At 30.9% G+C, this 26,327-nt stretch overlaps 1 protein-coding gene across 50 annotated transcripts in view; it reads left to right on the forward strand.

The window, feature by feature from the left end:
* The window catches only part of RIMS2 (regulating synaptic membrane exocytosis 2), a 605,364-nt gene that overhangs the window by 429,320 nt on the left and 149,717 nt on the right, over positions 1–26,327 (forward strand). For 19 of the 50 annotated variants that reach the window (XM_033125904.1, XM_033125917.1, XM_033125919.1 and 16 more), the window contains 2 exons: positions 2,872–2,901; positions 25,005–25,105. The exons of 15 other annotated variants lie outside the window; for them this stretch is intronic. In XM_033125904.1, coding sequence (XP_032981795.1) covers positions 2,872–2,901; positions 25,005–25,105 — 131 coding nt within the window. Of the gene's footprint in view, positions 1–2,868; positions 2,902–25,004; positions 25,106–26,327 lie in introns of all 50 variants that reach the window. 16 more of the 50 variants (XM_033125958.1, XM_033125957.1, XM_033125925.1 and 13 more) reach the window with 2 other exon arrangements.

Here is a 26,327-nt window from a genome sequence, read left to right on the forward strand (position 1 = left end):
GACGGTATACTTTTACTATCCTTAATCACTCTTACTAGTTATTGGTTAAATGAACCATTGGAAAGAGTTCTCATTACCACTGCCATTAACAGCACTGCAAAGTAGAATATTTGTGGCAAAGTAATGATTAATGCAAAAGTATGGAGATAGGAAGAGTGGAAGGGGTGCTCTTAGCTTTTTAAAGGTGCACTGAAGTCTGTAATCCACTATAATATCTGTGAAATAAGAATTTATAGTTTATTACCATTTAAAGAAGACATGGCTGTTTAAATGATATATGTTTCTCTTTCAAAATGAGGCATGAGGCTGTTTTAAAACAAATAGTATATAATAGAAAACAGTAACAAGGAAGACAAGAAAACCAAAAAATTTTTTTAAATATGTATGGTAAAACTGTAAGTTACACATTGAGATTTTATGATTTAAATGAAAATTCTGTCTTCTAATTAAAGTTAAATGATTTTTATATAATATTAGTTATGATCTATTTTTTAATGGATCACATTCAAAGAAATGATGGAAAAATGATTTAATGGCACTTTCAATTAGTAGTGAGATCATTGCCAAAATCTTTCATTTTTATCCTTATGTAATATAAATTTTGTATAATTTTCTTTAAAAATATTAAATTATTGGTGCTAAGACAAGTGTTACCATATTTCTCACAAAAGTAAAAGCATTAGTGAACTATAATACTTGCATCATTTTGCCACATACTCTTTAAAAATATTCTAGTTAAATACTATATAATAGTTATATCCAGTTAGATGTCACCAAGAGAAGATTTTTTGGTTTTTCCTTGTTTGACTTTTTATTTCACATGTTTTTATTGGGTCATTTAGCATCCAGTAAAACGAAAATTGATCTGGTAATCAATCAGGAGACCTATGTTCTTTTTCTTGTTCTGCCACTGAACTTGTTGTGTGACCTTGGGTAAGTCACTTGAACTCTATGTGTCTCAGTTATTCTCTATAATAAATTAATGAATGGGTTTAAGAAGAGTTTTGAATCTGTATAACATGAAAAACTTGCCGCAATGCCATTATAAAATAATCTAAGATACGGGAAAATACTAAGTAGAGAAAAGGCGTCATTTGTTTGTTGTTTCTATGTTTTCTGCAAAAAAAATTAAGTGTTTTCTTAGAGATGGAACATACTTAAGCAATTTTTTAATTTAATTTGTACTGATTTCATTTTAACATGCAAGGAAACTATTTTAGAAGTATGATAAATATATATAAGGAAATTTTGCATAGAATGAATAATGCAAATATGATGCAATTCACCTTATCTACGATATTAATATACTCTGATTTTTCTGTCTTTTCTTTGAGAAATGGGTGGACTGGGAAGGGAAAAGAAAATATGGCAAATGTATGAATACATTCAGGAGCACAGTACTTTTCTAGTGGTCAATGCTATTAGCAGTCTGGTTTGTGATATAATTATGATGAGATTTAGTGTCTAATTTTGATTAGGTCAAAGATGTGCTTGTATAATAATCAAAATGACATTGTTAAGTTTCAAAATGGGTCATACATATCTTTCTCAATTCTCTAGAATTCGTACTAGGATTTCTGTTTTTTCTAATAAAAAAATTTTGGTCATATTAGCACTTTTTTCCTAATGGAAAGATTTCATTTTCTCACTACTCAGGAAAAGAGATAAATTTGTTATAGGAAAGAATGTTCTCAAGAGTTATAATTTCCATATGTCAATATTCCAAGTGTAGTTTGATATAATATGGTTTTCTATAAATCATTCAAAAACTATGATACAACCATTGCAGAAGTGAATGTGGTGTTTTCATTTATGAATTTTGTGGTACCTGATTCAATGCTAAGTAGGTAATTAAAATAGGATGTTTGGTTTTGTGTTGCATTGTTAACCTGTGTCAGTCATACTAATACTAACTCATATCTTTGGAAGAAATTCTTTCTTTGAATCCTGAGTTTAGCAGATATTTCCTGCTTTCAATCACTTTATAACATGTCTATTAAACTTCTCTAATGGCAATGAGGAAAGAAGTGTTTCCAAAATGTGTGTCATACCTGTCGCAGCAGATGTTGGATTTGAATGGGCAAATTTGATAGAAACATCATGATCTGTTATGTGGCATCTGTAAGAACTTTCTTAATAAATAAACATTATAAGGAATGCAGTCAAAGACAATTTGCCTAAGTTGAAGGTTAATTTGAATTTTTAATATTTAAATAAAGCCATATATTTCAGCTACTCTCCTTATGATGATTTTTTTTTGTTACTCTCCATAATATTTTTATGCTAATATTTTGGTGTACTGAAGTAATTCAATGAAATATTGGCCTGATGGCCATACTTTATTTTCTTACATGCACTGAAGCTTAAAAGGAAATGTTGGAACTACTTTTATTGCTTCTTTTGAAGATGTTTCAATTAAATTATTTTCTTTAGATGATAATTGAAAAATTCTGAAAGCATTTAACACATGTTAGATGGACTCAGTGATGTCTTGAAAAACATGATCATATAAGTAATAAGGTTTTTACTAATGATATCTTTCTTCAGCATCAGTGTTCAGGATTGGCTGTCCACAAATAATTGTAAACTTCTGAATCCTCTTTTTTTCCTATACTAACTTTATTTTTCTGATTCTGCTAACCCATGATATCTTAACCAATTCACCATCAGTTCTTCTGTATTCTTCTTCTTCTTTCTTTTTTTTAATATGGTGTGTATTTGATTATATTTTCCTTACCACTATGCACAGGATTCTTTCTCAAAATGATTTGGGGCCCTTTCCTTCAGTGTCACTTTTTACCTTTTGAGTACATCCACTCACACCCATCTCCTTTGTCTATGTCTGTCCATTATATGATGTGATCACAGAAGAAGTGGACACCACAAGGAGAAGACATGCAGGTCTGTCTCTTCTACTGCTTTTCTTTGTTATTTTTTCATTTATCTAACTTGTCTTAGAAAACTTTTACTCTTTTTTTTATTTCATAATTTTTCATTCTCCTCTAATATAACAAAATGTTAAATCTTTCAGGTATTTTCATTTTAGGCAATTTTATATTCAACTTTTAATAGCAACTGCTGCAATTAGATGGATAAATATAAAATGGTTAATTATTGTATAACTTGTATGTGTATAATTTTTTCCATAACCAGGTGACTAAGTTCAGAGCCTATATATATATATATATATATATATATATATATATATATATTTGCTAGATTATATTAAATTAATTATAATTTGTTTCTCAACTTATTTTAGACTTAAAACTTGTTTTCAACTGTTTTTTTACATAATTCAAAAACTTCTATTTCTATCATGGGTTCAGCAATGTAATGGACTCTGGAAAATACTAAAGAACTAATACATGCCCTAAACAAGTTATCAATATTGCCGAGGAGTTAAAATATGTGGGTAACATGTTATGTTTATGTACCAATATGTCTGGCTAGCAATATGTTTTACAAAGCTATAAAGTTAAATAAAATTTATTTTAACTAGATGGCCAGAAAAGGCTTCATGGAAGAAGTAAAACATGAGCATTCATTCAACGCTCATTTATTAAGCACATGCTGTGTGGTACTGTTCTAGGTGCTGGAAGTAATAAAACACACAAAATAGCCCTCTATCCTTGTGGGCTTTTTCTAGTGTGGGTCTTACAAGTAAACACAATAATATTACAGTTACCATGAGAAATCTATACATACAGAATGCAATGGAATCGCAAAGGAGGGTGTGATTGTTTCCACCTGAGAAGGGTGAACATTATTTCAAGAAACACTTCATAGAAAATATGACCCTTAAATTGAATGTTAAAAACTAGAAAGAGGCCTCATGTGTAGAGAGCATTTCAGGTAGAGAAAACAATATAGACAAAATGATTCAAACAAGTTTAGGCAAAAGTAGGCAGTGGAGTGTTTCTGAAGATGGTGTAGATTATTGAACATGTAAATTAAGTAAGGAACAAGATCAGATATTTGTTTCTGGAAAGATTACTTAGAAGCTCTGTAACAAATGTACTGGAACAATACAAGCAGAAATATCATTTATGAGGATGTTGCATCAATCAATTCAGAGGTGATGATGGGCTGAATTATGGTATCAGTAGAAACAATTGGTACATGAGAAGTTATTTAAAGGTGTAGAATCTATAAGATTTAGTTACTGATTGAATATTATCAATGCAGGAAAAGGAATAAGATAATCTCTGGTGACGGACGTGTTTGAATACATAGTGGTACATTTTATCAAGATAGGGAATATATGTTGAACAAGTTTTAAGGCAAAAAATAAGTTCAGATTGGGGAATGGGTTGAGTTTGAGGTTCCTTTGGGAAATTCAGGTGTAAATATCTAATAAAGGTGATATTTATTAGAAATTTATATCTAATATGTGGATCTGAACTCAGGAGAGAAATCTCAACTAGAAACATAGATTAGAGTATCAGTATTTAACTGATTACATCGGAATGAATGAAATTGCCAGAAGCAATGAAGAACACAAAGAGTGCCAAGCATCAAAATTCTGAGATCACCAACATTTATTTACATTTAAGGAGTGTATGGGAGAACAAGAGCCAGAAAACAATGTTGAAAGGAATCATTCAAAGGCAGTAAAATATCCAGAAAAGAGCAGAATTCAAGGAAGGAAAGTGTTTTGAGGAAGGCATACTCAACAGAGAAAAAAATCCATAGAAAGAATAATTTGTCGTCAAATGATAAAACTAATCAATAACGATCTTTGCCTGATTGGTTTCAGTGAAGTTGTGGATGGTGAAAGCCACTTTGAAGAGAAGGTAAATGAAATCTAAAAGGAAAAAAATAAAGTAAATAAATAAGTAAATAAATAAATAGGATGGATCTTGAGATTATTGTGCTAAGCGAAATAAGTCAGATAAAGTCGAGAACCATATGATTTCACTGATATGTGGTATATAAAACTGAAAATAATAGAAGAACAAGACAGACAAATGAAGAAACAAAAACTCATAGACACAGACAATAGTTTAGTGGTTACCAGAGGGTCAGCGGGGAGGGGGTTGTGGGAGATGAAGGTAAAAGGGATCAAATATATGGTGATGGGAAGAGAACTGACTCTGGGTGGTGAGCACACAATGTGATATATAGATGATGAACCTATGTACCTTTACTAAAAATTGTCACCCCAATAAACTTTAATTTAAAACACAATGAAGATGAATGTGGAACAAGCTTCTTGATGCCTTGAGAAAATTATAAAATTAGAGCAGTTACCATGGGGGATGGGAGAGGAAGCTCACCAGAGATGCATAGAATGGTGACAGTTTACATGAAGGACTTAAATTTGTGATACCATGGATTCTCTAAGATTGTGTAATTGGCTCATTACCACACTTCAAATGTAATCCTGAGGATCTAAGGTTGGAAGTTTGTGGGCAGTCACAGTGTAAGTAGCAGAAGATAAGGCTGTTGAGTGTGGCTGGCAAGGAAAGTGATTGATGTCCAAGATAGTTTAGGGAAGATGCCAGTCATATTAAATCATGTGGTCTTGTTAAATCATGTTTAGATTCAGTTTTTCATGAACTGGGAGAGGAGGGTTTCAATGAAAGAACTGGAACTTTTGGAGATATTGAAGGCTAATGGAAGCTGGTGGGAAAGTTATTTTCAGAGATTGATTTAAGAATGTTTAGAATTTTCAGATGTTAGACAATCCCAAATAATGTAAAGATGCAGGGTTTGTCCCTGGGAGTGGGTTTCTGAGATGGAGCAAATTATGTGGGAAAGCAAGGAAAGCAACATACTTTGATGCTAGAATTTTTATAGATGAAGTCACTAAAAACGTAAAGTTAATAGAAAATGGATGAAGAAAATTGCCTGGGAAGTAGAAAATAACAAGGAAGTATACTGGTATGGACATAAAAGGAGTAGATTTTACATGAAATTAGAAAAGTAAGCATGTGGGAATAGCAACGCAGACCTAGAAAAATGCTGATACCACTTTCAGGCTTCTGTAGTATTTCAGGTATAGGATTTTGAGCAGTTGCCACTGAAAACGTTTCTGAGGGAGTTAATATTCTTGTGGAAGGTCAACTTTTCATTCAAGCTAAGAGATGAAATGAACATGCTGTGATGATGCTGAGGATGTTTAAGTAAAGAATCGGGTTTTAGAATTCACATGGAAAAGACTAGGATGTCTCTAAGCAATGTGGGAAAAATTAGAGAAAGAAGCTCGGGATAGATACAGTTGATGGAGTGATTTAAAAAAAATAATAGGTGCTAGGAAGGGGGAGGAATCAACTGCTTAATTTGCTATAGGAGAAAACAAGGAGAAACATAAGGAATTTAAGCTTAGCTTGGGGAGAGTGAACTCAGCAGGCTGAACAAAGGAATCTTCATGATATGCATAAAGGCAAAGAGACAACAGTTAAGTGGTTACCAGAGGGTAAGGGAGGCGGGGAGAAGGTAGAAGAGGGTAAAGGGGATCAAATATATGGTGATGGAAGGAGAACTGACTCTGGGTGGTGAACACATAGGCAATATATAGATGATGTATTATAGAATCGTACACTTGAAACCTATGTAATTTTACTAACCATTGTCACCCCAATAAATTTAATTTTCAAAAAAGGCAAAGGGAAGGTACTTAGTTGAGGGAGTTTGAAGATTTGGAAGAGAAGATTAATCATAGAAGCAACCTTTCTTGAGAAAAACATAAATGATATCTAGGACATATGTGAAATGGTTAAATTTATGGAGGGAAGAGAATTTTATTGTATTCAAATATTAGGTCCTAAATTACTTCTAATTATTAACTAAACATAATTTGAAGTCTTTCTTAGTGTACACTTTAAAACTGCAGTTGTAGCTATAACTCTGTAACACTTTCTTTCCTTCCGGTGTGAGGAGGCTGAAGAGTGAATTTGCTCAGTTCTAGTTGTAGACCCCTAATACTGTAGGTTGAGACGTGGTCTGTATTAACTAGCACTGAGCTTAGGATTCCACACCTTATCTTAAGCGTAGAGACAAATGAAGACTAATGCATTCCATTTCAAAGGAAATAAGAGTAAAGAGAGAAGGATAGAGAAGGTAATAAAAGGCTTCAGAGAAAATGGAAATGATATTTGAAGAGAAAACAGTAAATTTTGTAACAAGCAATTCAGGATGGATTTCACTTGTTTAATAAAAGTTAAATTGAAGTTAAGGCTTTTCAAAAACTTGCTGGAGTATGCGACCAATAAAATGTAATATCTTTATTAACCTGTCATTCATATCTCTAATATGAATATGTAAGTTGGCATTTTACTTTATCAGCACCACCTATTAATAACTCAACCCAAAATGTGATGGAAAAATAATTTTATAAGGCTTATCATTTCCCTGACAAATTAGAAGTGTATGTTAATGTTTTATATCACAATCATAGAACCTTCATTTGTGTTAATAGGTCCAAGTGTAGTCACTGCAACATAATTCTACACAATGAATGGAGGAATGGAGTTGATCACACATTTTGAAGGAGCAAAAAAAAAACATTCATTTTATCTCTTGCAAATCATAATCAGGTTTCTTTTAAATGAGAAGTAGTGAGTTTTATTAAGATTTATACTTTTCCACAGGCTATTCCTTCTTATTAGCAAAATTAAGCTTACAAATTTCTGAACTTACATTCTGAATCTCCTTCTCAACCTTCCAGTTTCCTAACAGTTCCAAACACTTGAAAAATATGTAGCTGTGAGAATAACTACCACAAATGAATACTTGATTAAAATTAGGAAGAGTGGAACATAAGAACCTACTGAGTAAACCTCATAGAGAAAGAAAGGAAGAAAATCAAAATAAAGACTTTTCCCTTCTCTACATAGAGAGGGGAAAATTATTTCCACTTCCCTCTGATATCTTAACAACTGAAGAAGATCTACATATTACTGTTACTTTCTGTATTCTATTCCTCAAATATTATGTAGATGTTCTTTAAAATGCATACTATATTAAAATATTTAAAAATAAAAGATTTACACTTTTTCTTCTTACTCTTATGAAATTGCATATGACAATTTAATTTTTTTAGATAATTATAAAACAAGTCTTAGAGACCATTTGAAAGAGAGCTAATGATACAAAAGAGATTTTAAAAATACTGTTTGGTAAGTTTCATAAAACAAAATCTGTTCATGTTTTTAAGTTCAAGTTTCAACTACATACATTTTCAAAATTATTTCCAGACCTAGTCTAAAGCATCTGACGATCTTAATGCTATGTAATATATAAGTCTTATTCATAAGGAGATCTCAAAAAAAAAAGATATTTTATGAGCGATACTTTTTTACTAATTTCTTAGATTAAATTATTTGTATGTTATAATACCAATTACATTATAATGTTAACTAATTATTACATTATTATCACAGTTGAATCTGTGCTACATCAAGAGTTTTATAAAATATGTTAAAAAATTACTTTTTAGACTCGTCCATTGGTCTGCCATGTACTAACATTAATTTGAAAAGCTTAACAATTTAAAGCTTAAGATTTCAAAGACTGCTTAATTAAAATACAATTAGGATTAAGTAACTTATATTTTGTGTTGTAATTCTAATTCTTTAAAAATGTTTTTACATTTAAAAAAATTTTCCCAGCTTTTATAGATATAATTGACATACAACATTGTATTAGTTTAAGGTATGCAACATAATGATTTGAATATGTATATATTGTGAAATGATTACCACAATAAGTTTAGTTAACATCATAGAATTCTTAAGAAAATTATTACTTCGCTTCCTGTTAAGGCATTTTTCCTGTAAAGGAAAATTTTCAAAATTAGTACTATTACAATATTCTTTTTAGCATGAAACCAGTTTCTCTTTTTGTTTTATTTCTCTGATTATTCTGAATATTGACCATTGACATGTATTATTTCAAACTTGCACTTCAATTCTTATCAGATTTGCTTGACAGACATATTTTGAGTGCGATGTGCTTTCACTTGACATTTTGTTCTACTTGTGTTACGTTCTGAAAGGCACTGAGAACTGAGGTTCATTTTAGGGGAAATTTAACATGTGTATATATGTACACATATAAATGCACAGATAAGCTGTTACTGAAATTTCCCAACATCTTTCAGGTATTGATTTTATTATCAATCTTAATCACACATTCTACGCATGTTAGAGATATTCTCTGTGCATTGATTACATCCAATATTTAATAAACCCAATCTTATTGGTGAAAGTATAAAACACAGATACTCAGAGTTGCTTGATGATCATAAACTTAGTACACGGAAATCTTACTAGAAAATGTAAATCTCAGCTCATAAGAAGGTATGAGATGTTAATTCTATGTTCTGTGCTAGATAGCTTAGATGTTACAAGAGACACAGTAGCTTAGAAGAATATTTTATATAAGTTCAAGCTTAAAATTTTAAGTAATATTTTCATATTTCAACCAAAAAAAATCGCAAATAAAATATATATGTGTTCTTATATGTAAAAACATAACACATCTTAGAGGAAAGCTCCTATTGATAAAGTAAAATACTTAAGCTTCATTCTCTAAAGCCAATTAATACTGAAATATAAGAGAAGAGAATTAAGAAAGTTTTGGGAACTTGAAATAGTAGGAATACCTGAACATGGAATAAATATGGCCTTGAGCATTTCTTGTGTGGGCGGTACGGAGGAAATTGGAAATATTATTAAGAGACCTCGTTTTAGCCCTAATCTTGCTACTGAGATATGTGATCTTAGACACGTAATTTAATGTCTTTGAGTTCACTATCTCATATTTAAAATGAGGATTTGGAATGCATTGTTTTTTAATTCTTTATGAATACAAAATTCCATTCCTGTTGGAAGATGCATCCTGAATCTAAAGCATTATTACTAAATTCTCAAAACATTATTCATGTGCTGGTAATACTATAACATTCAATATTATCTAGGCCTATTGTCTACCTTACCTCTCTTTCCTAAAAATTTCAACTAAGGGGCAAAATATTTGTTCCTGTAAGAAATGTTAGTCTGAGAAGCAATATTAGAGCACAGACTCTGGAACCAGACTACCTGATGAGTCCCACCACTTACTTCCTGGGAGAAAGTTACTTTCTCCCAGTGCCTCAGATTCCTCATCTGTAAAATGAGGATAGTAATACTACTACCTCAAAGAGTTATTGTAAGGATTAAATTAGTTAATATACAATATGTAACTCACCGAAAAACAGTGTCTGGTGCGTAGTAAGCATATATAAGTGAAGGTATTATTTTTTTTACAAAATACTTTAAAAAACTATTTTTATTTTGGATCAGCTGTAGTATAGCTATGCATTTTGATGTGTAGGCATTCTATGACATAGAATTAATTATTTTTGTTATCTGCATTATAAATATCTTATACTAGTTTGTGGCTGACGGTTGAGGAGGTAGCTGTCATACAAACCTGCATTAGGACTGCTGCACCTGTACTGTTGAGCTTTAGCATTTCTGAGGCAACAAAGTTGCATAGAAACAGCAAGAACTTTGAAATCAGATAGGTCTGCATTTTAATCCAGGTTCTGTCTCCACTAGGGATGTGACTTTGGCCTGCTCGCTTAACTCTTCCTATTGAACAAAATAAACTCCAATTAGATTAAGGGGTTAATTATGTTTTTATGAAAGCATGAAAGAACTTTTCTCTGAAAAAAGAAAGCCTTTCTAAGAATAAAAGCAATGAAAAAATTAAAAGAGACTTGACCACAATGTGACAAATATAAACTTCAGAATATCAAAATTGCCATAAACAAATTATAAATCAAGTGACCAACTGGAAACATATTTGCAGCAACTCAGACAGTATTCAGAGTCTTAACACCTGAGTCACTTTGACAAATAAAAACATATATTTTACAAAATTATAATAGAAAAATGGGCAAAACACATGTACAGTCATTTCACTAAATAAGAAATTTAATGATTGGTAAATATAAAAATATTTATTTGAATCATAACCAAATAAGTGACATTTTCCTAAAATCGATTCTATGTTTTACTTATTTAAAAAACAACATGTTAATGCTGGTGAGAGTAGAGAGGAACACTGGCAGCATAGTATCATGTAATTTTTCTAAAAAGCAATTTTTCAATATAAATCAAGAGCCTTACAAACATTCATAGACTTTGGACCTGGTGAAAATAGAGATTCAGATAAAAATGTACTCATGTACAAAAGTTTTAATAAAGCATTATTTGTAGTAATGAAAAAGATGCTACCATGCAAATTAAATAATGAGGGAGTGGCTAAATAACTTATGATACATATACAACCATCTCATTGAATAATTTTATTAACATAGAAATTACCAATAATTACTTATATATTTTTTGTAATTTGAAAAAAATTGAAAGTGATAATATCTGTAAAAGAACTTACCACAGATTTTGTCCATACTAGGTAATAAAAAACTGGTAGCTCTTATTAATTATGCTGCTAAAACAAATTATACCAAAAGGTTGTTTTATCAGACAGATCTACTTATTTAGCTCTTTTTTTAAAATTAAAATTTATTGGGGTGACAATGGTTAGTAAAATTATATAGGCTTCAAGTGTACACTTCTGTAATACATCATCTATACATTACATTGTATGTGCGTCACCCAGAGTCGAGTTCTCCTTCCGTTATCATGTGTTTGACCCCATTTACCCTCATCTACCACCCTTTTTCCCCCCTTCCCCTATGGTAACCACTAAACTATTGTCTGTGTCTATGAGTCTTTGTTTCTTTGTTTGTCTTGTTCCTTTGTTGCTTTCAGTTTTATATCCCACATATCAGGGAAATCATATGGTTCTTGACTTTTTCTGTGACTTATTTTGCTTAGCATAATAATCTCAAGATCCATTCCTTTTGTTGCAAATGGCACTATTTCATCTTTTCTTATGGCCGAGTCATATTCCATTGTGCATATATGCCACATCTTCTTTATCCAATCATCTATTGAGGGTGCGGCACGTTGGTTTCCATATCTTGTCCACCGTAAATAAAGCTGCAATGAACATCTTATTTAGTTCTTTACTTACGATTTATTCTTGTTTTTAGCAAAATCCTGGGTTTAGCAATAGGCTATTGAATTTAAATTTAATATATCAATGATCTATAAACAATGAACTACTAAGAGGTTTAGATAATATGCCCATCACTAGAATTGTTTAAAAATAGAAAAAAACAATTTTAATGTAGCGCTGGGCATTGGACTATACTTATTGACCAGTTTGTAGCACCAGACTGGTCAATAAGTAAGCACCAGACTGGTCAGTAGTAAGACAAACTACTTAATAGTAGGTACTTTTTAAAAAATAATAATCACGCTTCCTTTGAAGAACAGTAATACAAGTAGTGTTTTATCCTCTATGGCCCTGTACAGAACAATGTTCGTGTATCAGTAAACTATGAAATTCAAAGGCCTATGTGATCTTAGGTCTATTAATCTCTCCAAGTTCCGGTTTACTCATTGGTAAAAGAGAGTTGATTGTGTGTGTGTGTGTGTGTGTGTGTGTGTGTGTGTTTACTTTCAGTCAAAAGAAGAGTAAAATCAATGACCAGCCAAAATAAAAAAAGTTTCCATTTCCAGAGTAAGAAAATAAATGCCAACAAAAAGGAAAACAAACAAAAAACTGTGAGCTACCACTTAGCTCATTAAGGGCCAAAGGGTTGTTTTAAAGATGAGGGAAATTTTTCATAAAGTGTCTGGCACATGGCCAAAAGAATAGTTTTAATACATATCATGAATTATTCAGTATTCAAATTCCTTCTCAAGATTTTCCAACACCAGAATATATATTTTGTGCTCAGAATTATAGTAAATTGTAAGTTCAATGTGTAAATAATGAAAATGAGTCTTTATTAAGATAGGGATAAAAATCCAAAGCAGAGACTATCAAATATCCTTGTAAGATACCCAAATAATCTGTATTTGACTATAGTAGACTCAAATTATTCTCTGTTTTCATAATGACATATTAAGTTATTGTATAACATTATTGGCTTATATAAAGGCTAGGTTATTTCTGAAATTTTTATTCCAGTGACATAAAGGTATTTTACATCCTAAAAATGCATTTGTTTTACAAATATCTACTAAATATTTATTATGTACCAGCCCTAATTCTCGATGCTGGAGGCATAACAGTGACTAAGACAGACAAGGTCTTTCTCATAATAAAAATTATATTCTTGGGAAAGGAAATCATCACTAAACAAGTTTAGATAGTTATAAGTGCTGTTAAAAATCCTTAGTATAACGGGGGTGAATAATCTAGGAAGTTTTGTCCAAAGAGGTGATATTTGAACTAAACCAGAGAAACCAGCTCTGCAAAGGAACCATATGTAATTAAGATCAATAAACAGAAGTAAGGGCATTAAAGTTCAGAAAAGGAGAATCATTTTCACTGTAAAATTTTTTTTCTGAAAAGACATTTAAGTGTTGGTGACAGATGAGAGTTTTAAATAAGATTTGCAGAGAGATGAATAAAGTGCAGCTCTGGATAATAGCTATGATAAAAATACATTTTTTAAATCATTTGACTTGAAAGGAAAGGGTACCTATGTCAAAAGCCAATTAGTAATAGAGTTATTTTAGTGAGTATTAACATGTACACACTACTTACTAAATATTCATTAGGTGAAAATAAGTTATGATTGTTTTCAGATCACTTCTTTTCATTTGAAGCTCTATACCTTTATATCTTTAAAAACAACAACAACATTGTAATGTAAACAGATTGGAATGAAACATATATGGGTTTCATATGAAAGAGGGTAAGTTATCATGAATAATGCTAGATTGGAGATAATTCTAAGGGGATTTCAATTTGGTTATACTTTAAAGAGAAGCATGTTACTTGAAAATCCAGAGTTGCTTTTTATCATCCTTATGAAGGCTTGAAGGGGTGGGGTATGGGATTTGAGAGTAAGGATGAGGAAGGGAACTAATAGTGGAAAGGCAAAGTTTAATTGAAATCAAGACAATAAGAAGTAAAAGTAATTCAATTGATTAATTATATGACATAACTCATGGGGAGAATACAGTTATAGATTATCAGATCATACAGAATATGAAGGAGGTTGATGTGCCAATTCGGAGTAAAGGAATGAGAATCAGAGGGAATCTCTAAAAAGAAGATTAAGTCTCTAAAAGATTAAAGATTAAAAATGATTATATTGTAGTCTAATGTTGGACTCAGGGAAATAAGCTGAAGCATTATCAAAAAAAAAGTCCAAAGAATACATGCAAGTAAAAAAGAAGGGGAAAATGGTAAAAGAGCACATTGGAAAAAGAGAAAACAATTAAACAAGAGTTGAACTGTGTGTGTGTGTGTGTGTGTGTGTGTGTGTGTGTGAGAGAGAGAGAGAGAGAGAGAGAGAGAGAGAGAGAAGTGACGAGTCATTTCATGAAAAAGTACTTCAGATTATAAATTTTGGAGGACAGACCACTTTCAGTTACCTACTACTAGTTATATGACCATGAACTAATTTTCTAGTAAGTAATATTGAGAAAATAATAAGACCTTTCACATACAATTTTGCTGATTAAGTGACATAATCATAACACATGCAAAGCTCTTTCCATAATTCTTGGCATGTACAAAGTATTATTGTTAAGAATTTAATTGTTCAGGACCATTAGTATTAAGTTCTAGGACACAGAATTTTAACTGTGTACTTTTTACAGCTTTCTTACATTTCATTTTCTATGCCTCGAACTAGTAAAATTTTAGTCTAAGAACATTATTGGAGAGAAATAAAAAGCCAGACAGAAATCTGATCAGTGGTTCTCTAGCCTGGAGGGAGAGGATTGACAACAAAGCAGCACCAGGGAAATTTTTAGGGTGACAGAAATGCTCAGTATCTTGATGGTGGCAAGGTTGCATGACTATATATAATACATTTGTCAAGTGTCATAGAACTTTGCATCTAAATAGTGTGAATTTTAATTTATGTAAATTATGTCTCAAATCTTTAAAAATTATTGAAAATACACAAAATTAAAATGAATTGTTTTTATATGTTACCCAAACTATATGCTAATAGAAAATTTTACTTAATCTAACACCACCCAAGCAATTAAGAGCCAAGTCCCCTCCCAAAATAAGGTTGGTAATGGGTGGGGTTGGCCTACAGCTTTGGAACCCGGAGAGAAGATTATAGTGAATGAGCTGGAAAAAAAGGACTAAAGTGTTGAGTCTAAAGCAGCAATCAGTTAACCAAGAAAGATCAAGAAAAGGATTTAGGGTTGACAGTTCAAGAATAGGCAAGGCAGTTAACAAAGAAATAGATTCTGGATATTCTGGATATTCATTGACAGTAATTAAACGAAGACACTTAAATGTCTTTTCAGAAAAAAAATTTTACAGCAAAGTGTTTGTTTGTTTTGAACTTTTGCAACTTGTTTTGAGCAAGCTGGGTTTACGCGCTGATGGGGTATCTATGAGAGGATGGCTAGGAGACAATTAGAAATGTGAATCTTACGCTTACAGGGAAGGTAGGAGCTAAAGTTAGGAGAGAACAATACCAAAAAACAACACAAGAGGTCTGGGAAGAGGAGAGCAGGAAGTGAAGAGTTCAGAAAGGGAGACTTAATGTCAGTGGAGAACTACTTAATCTAGTTTGCAGTTTTATTTAGGATCCTCAGTGTAACCAGTATTGCCATGTGGGTATTTGGAAGGTTGAATGAAATTCAGTCCAGTCTCTAGTTTAGGTTAGTCTTTCCTAAAGTCTCTTCATCTAATCCTCATCCTCCTTTCTCTCAGAGTGAGCCCATCTAATTAATTTTTATTCCTCTCCCTTCCCAATATTGAGTAGAAAGCTTTCATGAGATGATTCTATTAGTGAAATATTTAGAATGCATTCCTTGGAATCCTGAGGAAGTGTTAGACTGTATGACGTTAGTTACTCTGTAGTCATTTTTGCACCCTTGACCAGTGGCAATCATCATTAGCATTTTTGGAGAAAGAAGAACAGATTGATATTTAAGCAGCTAAGTATTTCCTCTTCTCATTATAAATAACCCCAACTTAATGGCAATCCTAACTTAATGAAAAATTTTAGTATCATTTTCTAAAATATTTATGTAGCCAACATGGATAAAATTACAAGTATATAATAAAAGTTAATACATCTTTCCTTTTAATCATACTATTGCTACATAAGGCAAACAGATATGTTTTTATTTACAGCATGAGTATTCTCTACTATAAGTTTGAAATGTACATAAGAAAAATTATATGGGTCTCTTTTCCAGCATCGGTCTTATCTCAGTTTTTATCTGATGGATTTTTTTGTGTGTGATTTTTAAACAACATTGTCAACATTTCTAAGTATATTTAAATTTCTATTTCTAAACAAACATGAATATAAAGATGCATTTGAATGTCTTTATTATGATCCTTTCAAACCTTCCATGAAATCTGGAGATACATGTAATAGTGGATGTGTTGAAGTACAGCTACATTAATTAGGCCCCAAACGTGGGACATAGTGGTGTTTGATAATTATATCAGACTAAAACATAATAAGATGGGATCAAGACATACACAGGGTAATAATACGTGCTACTCTGTGGATCTTAATGTAGATTTTAGCCATCAGGAAAAAGGTAAAATATTCCAAAGTGCTTAACACATATGGGGACTAGTTTATTAACCTAATGAATCTGATTCATGTTTGTATTTTTATAAATGGTTTTTGTACTTTTTCTTAGAAGCAATTTTAATACTAACCATTGTATTCTTTCTGTGAGGGACTTTCATTTTAAAATGTAATTATCCTCTAAAATATACCTTGTTTTTTCAAAGATATTTTTAACAAGTTAAAAATAACTAAGTTGTTAGAAAGTTACTAGCATTTTCTCCTACGCATGTCACTGTACACCTGGGAGAAAATGTATATAGGTAAAACAATTACACTTTAGCTGGTCTAAAAGATTGTTCTAGATTAGATCACACTTATGATTCTTTTTCCTGTGCAAATATCCTGATTTAATGAACTTTTCAGTACAATCTGTGTCTATCTCTCTGTCTCTCCCAGGCACATGCGTTCTCTACCTGTCTCTCTCTCTCTCTCCCCTTCTTTCCCTCCCTCTTGTCATTCTCCTTCCCTCCCTTCTTCCTTCATCTTATTCCACTCCCAGCCTCTCTGTACACAAACACACACATTCACACACACACACACACACACACACACACACACACACACACAAATATTTTGTAAGGGAAATTTTAATGAATGCAGTACCAGGGCAAACAGTAAGAATTTTTAGTACAATTTGATTATCTACATTAATGAAATAGGTATGACAATATAAAAGAACAAACACTTAAATATCATTTGGCTTCAAAATTAACCAACCAGAGAGTTATTTAGCAAAAGGAATCATAAAGAGTGTCTGGTCTAAAACTATTCATTTTACAGGTTATGAATTTTATGCCCAGAAATGTGAAATGAAGTGCTTACAATTACAGGGCTTGTGAAATCAAGACTCGAACCCAAGTTTTGTCTCTTATCTTTAAACCAGTGCTGTTTTTAAGATTTTCTTTAATACTATCTATTGTAAGAGTACCCATTACACTAAATTTGGGGACTCTATTTCCTTAGATCACTAGATCACGCCTAATAACTAAGGTCCTAAAGTAGTTTGAATATGTTTCTTTTGTCTATAGTGAAAGTAGTCTATGAAATTTGTCAATAGCATCTCCTTTGAAGTATTGTTTAAAGAATATGACAAAGAGTTAATAGAGAAACGACCGCGAAGAGTAACAGTTAACCGTAATATCTAAAATAGATTGTCAAGGCTGAGAACGTAATTCAAAGGACTATAACTCATAACTGAGCCTCAATGTAGTACAAGTTTGTAACTTTCTAGATCTTTTATATTTCATTTAATTTCATGTTTCACTTGGGCACATATGAAGTTCAGTTTACCTAGATTCCTGGGAGGAAAGATCATCTTATAAGCAAATACATTATAAACAAAATCGAATTATATTTTATTTCATTCCGTATGTGTCAGTTCCTAATGAGCACAGTAGACAAATCCACAAAATTGATTAATTTGGAAGTAAGTATTCCTCAAAACTTGTGTATCTTAGTTGCACAGTTAAGATTTTGTTTACACTTTAAAAGAAAATGCTTCTGTTTACCCTAGTACTAATATACAAGTAATTTGGTACGTAATTTATAATTTTTTCAAAATACTTTCATACTTTTTCTCAATTTAGCTTGTTCCAATATTTGTTATTCTCTGCATTACGTCTATTTTTAGTAAAAAATTTAGCTAACAAAGTATACTTTTAATGAAGTTCTAGTATATAATTTAGTATAAAATTTCAAAAAAATTTATTATAGGCAAGTGATTGTGAAGAAATCACTTTAAAACAACTTGTAAAATTTTTGTTGCGTAGTATCTTCAATTCCAAAACTGCAAAAACTAATATGGAAAATTTTATAGCATGCCAGATCACTTTTTGTATTAATATTCATAAAAACTGGAAAGATCTGCACATTTTCACATTTGGAAGGATATCTTATTATAAACCATTTTCAGTTAATACATCAAAATGCTTTTATTTAAAAATAAATATATGTCCATAAGATAAATTAAGTAATGAATGATTGCGGTTTTAAAATTATTTAACATTTATTTCCAAAGCACTTTTATCACATCATAACAAAAAATATAAGGTTTTCAAACTCGATAATTTGTCCTATTTCTCACAAACATTTTGTGTTATTTTTTAAATAACATTTTTCTTCTGAATAATGTATAGTCATTGTGGATATTTTATAAACTCTATCTTAACCCAAGTAAAAACACAATAGCACTACACTTCTAATAACCAGTGATAACTTTAACACTCTGGTGTATGACTCTTAAATCTTTTTTATTCCATCTGTCTTTTTTATAGGTTATGTGCGTATATATTTTATGAATATATAGCTTTTTAAATTATAGTTTATAAACTACAGTACTATATCTACCATTTAATCTGTTTTATAATTACTAATTGCAGTACATTTTGTATAATTTATATGAATGTACATGCACACCCTACTTATCATTTTGCGGGGATGCATAGCATTCTGTAGATACACCAGAAATGCAGTTAACCCCCTATTGTTGGACATTTGGAGTTTCTTTTCCCAGGCCTTCATGGCTATGAAACAATGGGGCAATTAATATAATTGTATGTACAGCTTTGCACATTGATTTATTTCTTTAGGAACGTCCCTGGGGAGTGGAATTTCAGGTTAAAAAATATGACCATTGTAAAGCCTTTGATACACAGTACCAAATATGTTGTTTTGGGTTTTTTTTTTTTTACTTCTTATCATTGTACATCAGGTACTTAGTGATCATTCGTATAAATGACCACTAATTTTTTGTCAACAGCTAGTGTGTGACTATCAGTATGAAAAATAAATTTTTTTCACAGTTATCAGATATTGAAAAAATGGTTAAAATATTCAGTAAAATCAAGGACAATCTTTTTGAATTGCACTGCCTTAAAAAATAAAATTATAACGTGACAAAATATTATAGACTCATTTATCTTGAGTCATTATAACAATTTCTATTCTTATTCTTGCGGTTATTGGAAGACATTGATAAGTAGTTTTTATAGACTATCCTACTGAGTCTAGAAAATAAACATAAAAAAATAAACATCCTGTGTAAAGGTCACCTCAAGATGAGCAAATAGCTTCCACACTGATTATACCGTGTTTTTTTTTACTGCCTTTAGTTTGGTACATACCTAAATAGTGATTACATGAATTTGGCCCTTTTAATTTTTCATTTGAAATATTATTTCTGTCACTCTCATCACTATTGTCTTAAATCTTTTGTTTTGTTCTGTGCCTCTTCTACATTGTATCTTCTTAGAAGAAAAGTTTGTAAACTAAGATTCGATAGGGTAGTTAGTCAAATGTAATTTCTTTCCTCTCAATGGTTTGGTAAAAAATAGTTAATTTAAAAAATATGTTTCTACCATATAACTAATATACTTCTTTAGCTTCAACCAGAAAAATGCTTCAGTAATATTTAGTTTTATGTTCAGGTTAAATTTATTATTTTTATATGTATTTGAAAATCAATTAGAATTATTAAAGCTACACTTTGTATTATCAATTATTTGGTTGGTTCAACAGAAAATAGTTTTTGTTGGAAATCCTTCACTATTAATTAAAACTTGATATTGCAAAATGTCTTTAATTCTTAAATTTAAGTGGGAAACAAATTTAAACTGTACCTTTTAAAATAAAATTCAGAATAAATCCAATTATAAAATGCAAATGTTTAATGATCATTGCACAATTTCTTGATATATTTTTTGTTTAAAAAAATGAACTAATAAATTTGTTTTGTAACCTCAGATTATTTGAAGGCACATCTTAGTTGTGTGAAGACATATAATAATCGAAGAAAAAGGAATTGCAGATATTATTTTTATCAGAAACCCTCATAAAACAGCCACTTAATTAAATTTTCAAATCTCAGTTAAAGGAAGACTTTTTTTTTTTTACCTTAAGCCAAAAAATTATATAGCAATAGGAGAAAAGGATGGGTTGAGTGGAGGAAGGATTTTTAAAAAAATCATTAAGTTAACCACAAGAATTTGGGGTACTAACTGATGCAGTTAAATAAGATTACTAATCTTAGACTTTCTTAATGTCTGTAATGTTAGGTTCTCTCTCTTTTTTTCCCCCCTGAATTTCAGGGTTCTTTCTTTCAGCTTTGATAGTAGGCTTAAGAGGTTTTTTTCCTTAAAATCCCCAGATTTGAACATTTTATTTAAGGTCACAAGATAGATCACAAAATCGGCAGTCCTGCCATATTCTGATCACTACTGTTTAGCTTCATTGTGAATTGCATTACTGCCAAATCTGTGTCCCAGCTTCAAAGAAGTTTGGGGTATGAAACTGCTTTAGAACCCTAAGAGTGGGTATATATGTGTGTGTGTGTATTTGGAAAAGCAAGCAAAACTAATACTGCATGAAGTGAACTACAGAAATCACTGCAGGTGTACTGATGATCATTGCAGCACACATGTCAATAGTGAAAACTAAGCAATCACTGGCTGCTGCCCTTCTATCTGGGCGTTTTCAGCTACATCTCTGGATACAAAATCCACTTGTACCCTTTTTTAACTTGATTGTCCTACCAATGTTATAACTATGACTTTAACTTTCTGCACACATTAAATAGTCCTTTTTAAGTTCAAAATAACCATTGACTGATTTAGACATATTGATTTAAGAACAAGTAAAACTCTCAAGTGGGTTATATAAAAATAAATGGCTTACAGAATATGTGATATGATATTAGGAAACACATTCAATTAGGATCAACAAAATATTGGACTGTTTAAATTATGTGACAGAGAATGAACCAGGAGCTTCCAATCTGAGAAAAACACATTTTGAGATATGTATCGATTCCAGCACATCTGCATTTGACTTTTTTTTTCCTGACTTAAAATTTTTAGAGTGGAAAAAACAAAGCATTGTATAATTTAAATATATTATTGGGAAAGAGACAACTTGATTTTCACAGTTTAATGCACTAAAAGAGATTATCTCCTCAATAAATAGACATGCAAACTTTTCTTGTAAATGTGTTTGTCCAAGAAGTTTGATTGTCCTATTAGACATTTTTAATTATAATTTGAAAATGTTTTGATATTTAATTTGATTTGGAACACATAATGACTAAATTTGTAGCATGCTCAAATTACAAAATCAAATCAAACCACTAAGATGTCTTTTGTGATAAGCATAGTATCATCACATATAAGAAAATGAATTTTAGAAATTCTTAGATAAATGTATCCTCTAAACCTTTAAGCTAATATTTCTTACAATGTATTTTTGAGGTTATTATCACAAAATATTAACAGATAATAGGTGGGGTGAGATTTCTGAGATCAAATAATTATTCTTTATTGTAGAACTTTCAGGACCCTTTATATGCAAATTTGAAGTATAAATCTGAAAGAGAGGGGATTGAACAAAAACCTGCCTCTTTAACACTTTTACTTATTTTGCTTTTATACAAGTACAACATTGGGCATTAGGGTTGAAAGTTTAGAAATTACATATTCCATTCCCCAACCAGATAGTGAACAGCTTTTCTAATTGCAATGGTTCCTCTAAATTGGTTTTCATTCCTCGGGGAAAGAAACAAGAAGACTGAGTTTGGTTGAAATCAAAATAATTTTATTGAAAATATTATTTCTGGGTTATTTTCATTGGAGAAAAGGACCAGCAAAGAAAAATCAACTTGCTGGTAAAGAATCCTTTGTGATGGATCTCTTTATAAATAGGATACTTTCCTCTCTAAAGATATTATTGTTTGTGGAGTGTTTTCTTTATGAGAATAGGTTGATAAAAATGTAGGAAAGTAATGGAAGACTTCATAGGAGCCAAAAAATTTTAGAGAGAGTCATATCTGGTTACTGTTTGTCCTAAGGATTAAACTCATAGGAGAATTTAAAGCTCTAACTTAAAAGTATATCTACCCAAGTTTGTTGACTGTATATTCACTAAGGTGGTCCCTTAAGATTTCATTGGTTTCTGTAGATGATGTTTGAGCCTGGAGTTGAGACTTTTGTTTGGAGATTGGAATTTTAGTTGATAACTATTTAAATGGTTATATCACTCTATTTGCATCTTTGTTTGCTTATAGCAAATACAGATTAATATCCTTCTTAGACCCCCCCCCGTCCCGTTACCTATTAAACATAAATGATTCTGAGAGAGAATCATAAACTTGATTGTACAAAATCTTTAAACCATTGCTAAGGAGAAAGGCTTTTGTTGCAAAGCAGTATTAAACCAATATGCTTTAACACAGGGGTGGGCAAACAGACCCACAGACCACATTCAGCCCGCTGCTCATTTTGTAAATAAAGTTTTATTAGTGTATAGTCACACTCATCTGTGTATGCATTGTCTGTAGCTGCCTTTATGTTATAATAGCAGTTTTGTCAGACACCATGTGGTCTGCAAAGCTTAGGATATTTATTGTCAGGCCCTTTACAGAAAAAGTTTGCCAATTCCTGCCAGTATATATCTTATTCACTACCTACTAATCAGACAGAATTTAATGTAGCTTCATAAGAAGGTGATGTGCAGAAAATAGTCTAAATATTAGAAAATGCATATGTATGTATGCGTATATACCTGTATGTGTGTGTATATATATATTATATATGTATATATATAATGTGTTTAATCTTTGTCTAATTATGATATCAAAATGAAACATTTTTTAAAGAAACGTCCCACATTCTCAATTTAGAAAATATTATTTCAGTACACATAATTGTGTGATGCCAAGATGGCTTTTTTGTTCCCTTGCCCTTGGAGAAAATAAACATTTTTTAAAATTTTCAGAATAAAACAAAATATATTTATATATAAATAAACAAAAGATATTTATTTCAGAATATCTTTTGAGGTGCAAACAATTTCAAAATTGTGTTTTAATCGACTAATAGACATGATACTTGACAGTATTCCACATTCATAGCACAGAGGCAGTCACTTGATTTTATGTATCATTCAATTTATATTAACATGACATATATATACCCTGTTTTAAAATTTGATACATAACTAATTAATCAAATCATTATTAAAATGTGACTCTTAAAAAGAACCAATTGCCTCACTTTATTGAATAGCTGATATAAATTTGCCGTTAGAGGTCATTTAATGTAAGATCTACATTATTTTATTCAAGATTTTCTTATTCCTCTTTAAAACATTTTCTTCCCTTTTTATCTTATTTAAATAATTGATTTCTATCAAGAATTTGATAGATTTGTTACTATCAAGAATTATCAGGTATATGATGAGATTTTTTTCAAGTATTAAAATACCTATTTTTGCGTAGCACAATTTTATCTGGATATCTTTACTGCAGTTTTAAAGTTATGATCTTAAGCAAGGGCTATGTATGTGTATGTTTACATTCCTACCTACACTCAGTGTTTGTGAATTTACATGACAACATTTTATTATAGAAACCCACTTGAGCCTACTCAGCTATGGTTATTTTTCTGTTTGTAGACTTCCAGTATACAATTGAGATTTTGTTTTTACATTACTCTTATTTATGAGAAATGGAATTTTTCTATAAAATCTCTTTAATAAATATCATAAATATACTTTTAGAGCATTTTTTTATGTTAGCTAAGATTTCCTACCAGAATTTAGTTCTTGTTCTAACCAAAGTTTTAAAGCCCTCTTGATATCTGTAATTGATGTGTTTTGAGGTAGCCACCTGTTATAGAGAGTATTAATCTCATTTTGTAATAGGCTTACCATCTCACTTTCTCGCCTCCGTTCATTTTTTTTTATTTTTATTTAATGATTTCAGTAATACTCTATGCCTTTACTGGCATGGTATCTTCTGAGGGTTATTATTCTACGTTTCACTTTCTTGACTCTAGTTCTACAAAGTTTGAATCAAAAGATCTTGATAACTACATTCACATGTATGTGGGCAACCTACTCTAAATATGGGCTAATTTTATGATAATAGTATCTAAATGCAATTGTAAAATTGTATTTGAAAACAATTAAATTTGTAACTTCTCTCCAGTAAGTAAGTGAAGTCTTGATGAATTGCAAGCCAAAGTTCTTATATTAATACTATTGTCAAATTTATATGCTGTCAAATATATTCTCCTTGACCTACATGTACCACAAAGTGTTTTCTCTTTAGTGAAGATTTGTTGTCTACTGTCTACTGTTTAAGTTCATTTACATTTTATTCAGATTAAAATTATTTTACATATTTAATAATCATGCTTTTATTTGCCAAATTGCATACTTTAAATAAATCTAAAAATAGTGCATTTAAATTGTACTTACTACCTTGTATGACAGTAATTTATCAGCCTAGCATTTCTTCTTTTATACATCCTGTAAGTAAGGCTCAGAAATAAGAACTGAACATTAATTGTATGGGTTTTTTTCTACTCGATAGGTGCTATGGATATAGAGGAGAGAAATCGCCAAATGAAAATTAACAAATACAAACAGGTAGCCGGATCAGATCCCAGACTGGAGCAAGATTACCATTCGAAGGCAAGACATTTTTCTTTTTAAAAGTTGTAAGATAATCAGTTAATCATATGAAACCGTTAGATTCTCTTAAAAAGGTGAATACAGATTACTCAGACATGCACATATAATGCAGTGGCCCCATGATATTATTAAATTATTAAATGCTAAAATTTATAATGTATTTGGATACCAACTTTTAGGTATAGAATTTGCCTTATTTTTAAAAATCATTGTATAATAATAGGAGATAAATGATCTGAAAAACAAATCTTTTAGAAATTTTTCATTTTATAAAACCTATAAAGGCCTTAAAACCTTCAAAAGTGTTTAGGAAGAACTTCTGTTACCTTATTATGGTATTCCTACACATATAATTATTTTTTATTTTATAGTATTTTAATCTAGTTTGTTAATGAGTTACTGGAACAAAATATGTGTACTCAGGAGGAGTTGTAAGGTCAAAAGTTTTTTTAGTAAAGCTCTTTTCTAACTACTTTTTGGGAATAAGCTGAGGTATGAGGTTTATCAAGATAGAAAAGAAAAAGTATTGTTTCATTGCTCTTGCTCTTTATTGCCTTCATATTTTCAAAACATTTTTAGGTTCATGAAATTATTCAATGCCAAAGTCATGAAAAGACTTTGCTGTAGTGTACCTATTTAAAACTTAATAAAAGAATGACAATGGCAAAACTTACTCTTAACATTCAGTTATTACATGCTCTATGGCTTAGTTATTTAATCATTGTAATCATGTAATATTCATGGTCTGTGTATGTGTGTGTTAGAGAGAAGTTTGGATTTCTTGGTCTATTCTATTCTTTCCTACTAAATCTTCAGTTTCTCTCCATTGTACTCCATTTCTTTGGTAAAGTCATGACTTAAGTAAAGCATAACCGGCCGTGTTGGATATGCATCTGTTATAGGTACCACAGGTTTCTAGTTTCTCTGCTGTACATCCTAGAGAAGGCAGAGATTCTTACATCAGCATCATCTTCCAAAATACCAGTCTCTTCCCCAAATCACATGAACACTGACATGGTGAATATAGGATTGTTCATCACAGAATTCTGGTGTACCGTAGATGGCAAAGGCTAAAGCTAAAAGAAAGGTAAATTTAAGAAAAGCAAAAATAGCTTTGCCTTTACTCACCAGGTTCTAAACTTCTAGAAATCTTTCTCTAAAATGAAAATATAAATAATTTCAGATAGGTTCAGTGAATTTTGTAAAAAATAGTTTTGTAATT

Source organism: Rhinolophus ferrumequinum, chromosome 14, assembly GCF_004115265.2.
Source record: "Rhinolophus ferrumequinum isolate MPI-CBG mRhiFer1 chromosome 14, mRhiFer1_v1.p, whole genome shotgun sequence".
Lineage (NCBI taxonomy): Eukaryota > Metazoa > Chordata > Mammalia > Chiroptera > Rhinolophidae > Rhinolophus > Rhinolophus ferrumequinum.